This window comes from Opisthorchis viverrini (genome assembly GCF_000715545.1).
Source record: "Opisthorchis viverrini unplaced genomic scaffold opera_v5_95, whole genome shotgun sequence".
Taxonomy (NCBI): Eukaryota; Metazoa; Platyhelminthes; class Trematoda; order Opisthorchiida; family Opisthorchiidae; genus Opisthorchis; species Opisthorchis viverrini.
In genome coordinates this window covers 1,028,743-1,030,977 of record NW_008751752.1, presented here as the reverse complement: position 1 = coordinate 1,030,977, position 2,235 = coordinate 1,028,743, and the positions used below count along the sequence as shown (strand labels likewise).

Here is a 2,235-nt window from a genome sequence, read left to right as displayed (position 1 = left end):
CACCAAACCTATCGTGGATAAAATTAACAGTTTTGTGTCTAGTCTCGGTAACTGAAAGTACTCGTGTAATTTTTGGATTTTTTCCACATAAACCCCGCCAAAAAATTAACCACCGCTGCCCAAAAAAGATTAGAAAAAAAGGATATGAAATTTATACTTTTAGTTTTTGTTGAAGAGGGTGAAATTGGGACATGTCATTAATAATTTGCATGAAAAGGTCCGTTTTTCGGTACCTTTGCCTCCAAACGAACACACACAAGTAACTGTATACTAAAGATCGGTGTGTGCCGCCCTGGCGTTTATTCTGCCTCTTGTAGACGTGCCAAAGAGTTTCGATATTTAGTGTGTGAGCTCCAGACGTTGGATCCACAAAGTTTTCAGCATGACTAACCGTTGGAGTCTGCAAAAGCTGCCAGGCGCAAACTTCGCGAAGAAAGTTCTTCAGTCAACGGCCGACCGTGTGGCTAACAGATACTATCTCTGAGCAGAATTTGATTTTTGCCAAAGTTTTGGGACCAGCAANAGGTCCGAACGGAGAAAATTGGTGCACAAAATGAGTCTAGATGCGGATAAGGAATTGTTTTCATCAAAGATAGGTCAAGGTTGCGTGCGCACATTAGATTGGAGCTGGCAAAAAGAAGCGGCGCTTAACTTTTTGCACATGCACTTTTTGCATTAGTGGCGGGGTTCATCTGAGAAAGATCCGACATCTGTCTGGCGCATTCCGACAAAAAATGTATCTACCTTGACCAGTTGAAACGAACCATCGGAGTTGCGCGCTGCACGAAAGACCTCATTTGTCGACAGCTTAAGCTCCTCGCACGCTTGGGTTACCAGAGTGGTGGGGCCTAACTTTTCGCACATGCATTTTTGTGGGGCTTATCTGGAAAAGATCCGACATCTGTCACGTTCCGACGAAAAATGGATCTACCTTGATTCAGAGTGATGCATGCAGTTGGAACACACCATCGGCGTTGTGCGTTGCATGAAATTGGCCTCAGTTGTCAACAGCTTGATTTCCTTCCATGCTTTGGTTACTAAAATGGGCTAAACTTGTGGAAGTACGAAAATCCCTCACCACGAAGCTGCCTACCAGAAAACACTAACTAAACAGTTACAACCTTCCATCACGTAATTGTAAACCAATGCTTCCACGCAGTTCCACAGATTCCGTCATAAACCCCACCTTCCATTAGACGCGAAGCGGAGTTACAAGAAATCCACATACTACTCGCGTGCCCTATCAGTAGTGTCTACCGTAGCTGTACCATGAGCCTTAGCGTAGCAAACATTCAGAGAAAGAAGAATAAACGCCTTGGAAAGCGAGCGGAGTTACAAGAAATCCACATACTACTCGCGTGCCTTATCAGTAGTGTCTCCCGTAGCTGTACCATGGGCCTTAGCGTAGTAAACATTCAGAGGAAGAATAATAAACGCCTTGGGCTCACCGGTGCTAATCAGAGAAGCACGAACTGGGACGATTTTCCAGGGGACAGCTGTGACTGCATTGATTCGTAGCGACATTTTAACTCTTCTATTGGTACTGGATAAAACATGCCTCTGGTGTCGTCTTCTAAACTGACCTTGACGAACTTTATTGCATGTTCACCGGACTGATTGATCTTATTCCCGTGATGTGACCACCTCAGAACCTAGCCTGTTTACGTGGTTTAGCTGCCACATAACCCAGCTTCTATGAAAGGACAGTCCTCACAATGCCTGCAGCTGTCCATAGCGTCGACCAGTCACCAGCGATTTCACGTTCCATGGTACACCTAGTTATTCGTTGTGTCATCGTAAGGAGCCCCTTGTTTGTGTGCAATTTAGCGGTCATTAATCAGAGTCGGAAATGTGCATCGAACGTCACCAATACGAATAAATCTTGGTCCTGAATATCATGTCTCACCGTAGATTAACGGAGAAAAACCGTTCCGCTGCAGCACCCTTTCGGTGCCTAGCTATCAAGCCACCCGAAGGAGGAACGAGGGCTGGGATACTGCCAGGTTGCCCAAGCCTAGACAAGGGAAGTCGAGAGGTAGAGGTCGGGTTCGAACCACGGACCTTCCGGTCAGTAAATTCGCGAGAGACAACAAATGTGATGCTTGTAGGGGGTTTGAGGCCTTTTTACTTTCAGTCCACCGATACTTTGACGGGACCGGAAACACAAGGTGATAATGTTTGAGTTGGTGGAATATGGAGTTTATTCTCAATTCAGGAGTGAGAAACTACATGCAT

General features: G+C 45.6%; 2 protein-coding genes across 2 annotated transcripts in view; one reads left to right on the top strand and one right to left on the bottom strand.

Moving 5' to 3' along the window:
- The window catches only part of T265_05228 (hypothetical protein), a gene marked incomplete at both ends in the record, with an annotated part of 67,501 nt that overhangs the window by 62,939 nt on the left and 2,327 nt on the right, over positions 1-2,235 (top strand). The gene's annotated exons all lie outside the window — the stretch shown is intronic.
- T265_13727 (hypothetical protein) overlaps positions 1,903-2,235 on the bottom strand; it is a gene marked incomplete at both ends in the record, with an annotated part of 7,742 nt that continues 7,409 nt past the window's right edge. The window contains one exon of the mRNA XM_009170200.1: positions 1,903-2,014. Coding sequence (XP_009168464.1) covers positions 1,903-2,014 — 112 coding nt within the window. The remainder of the gene's footprint in view (positions 2,015-2,235) is intronic.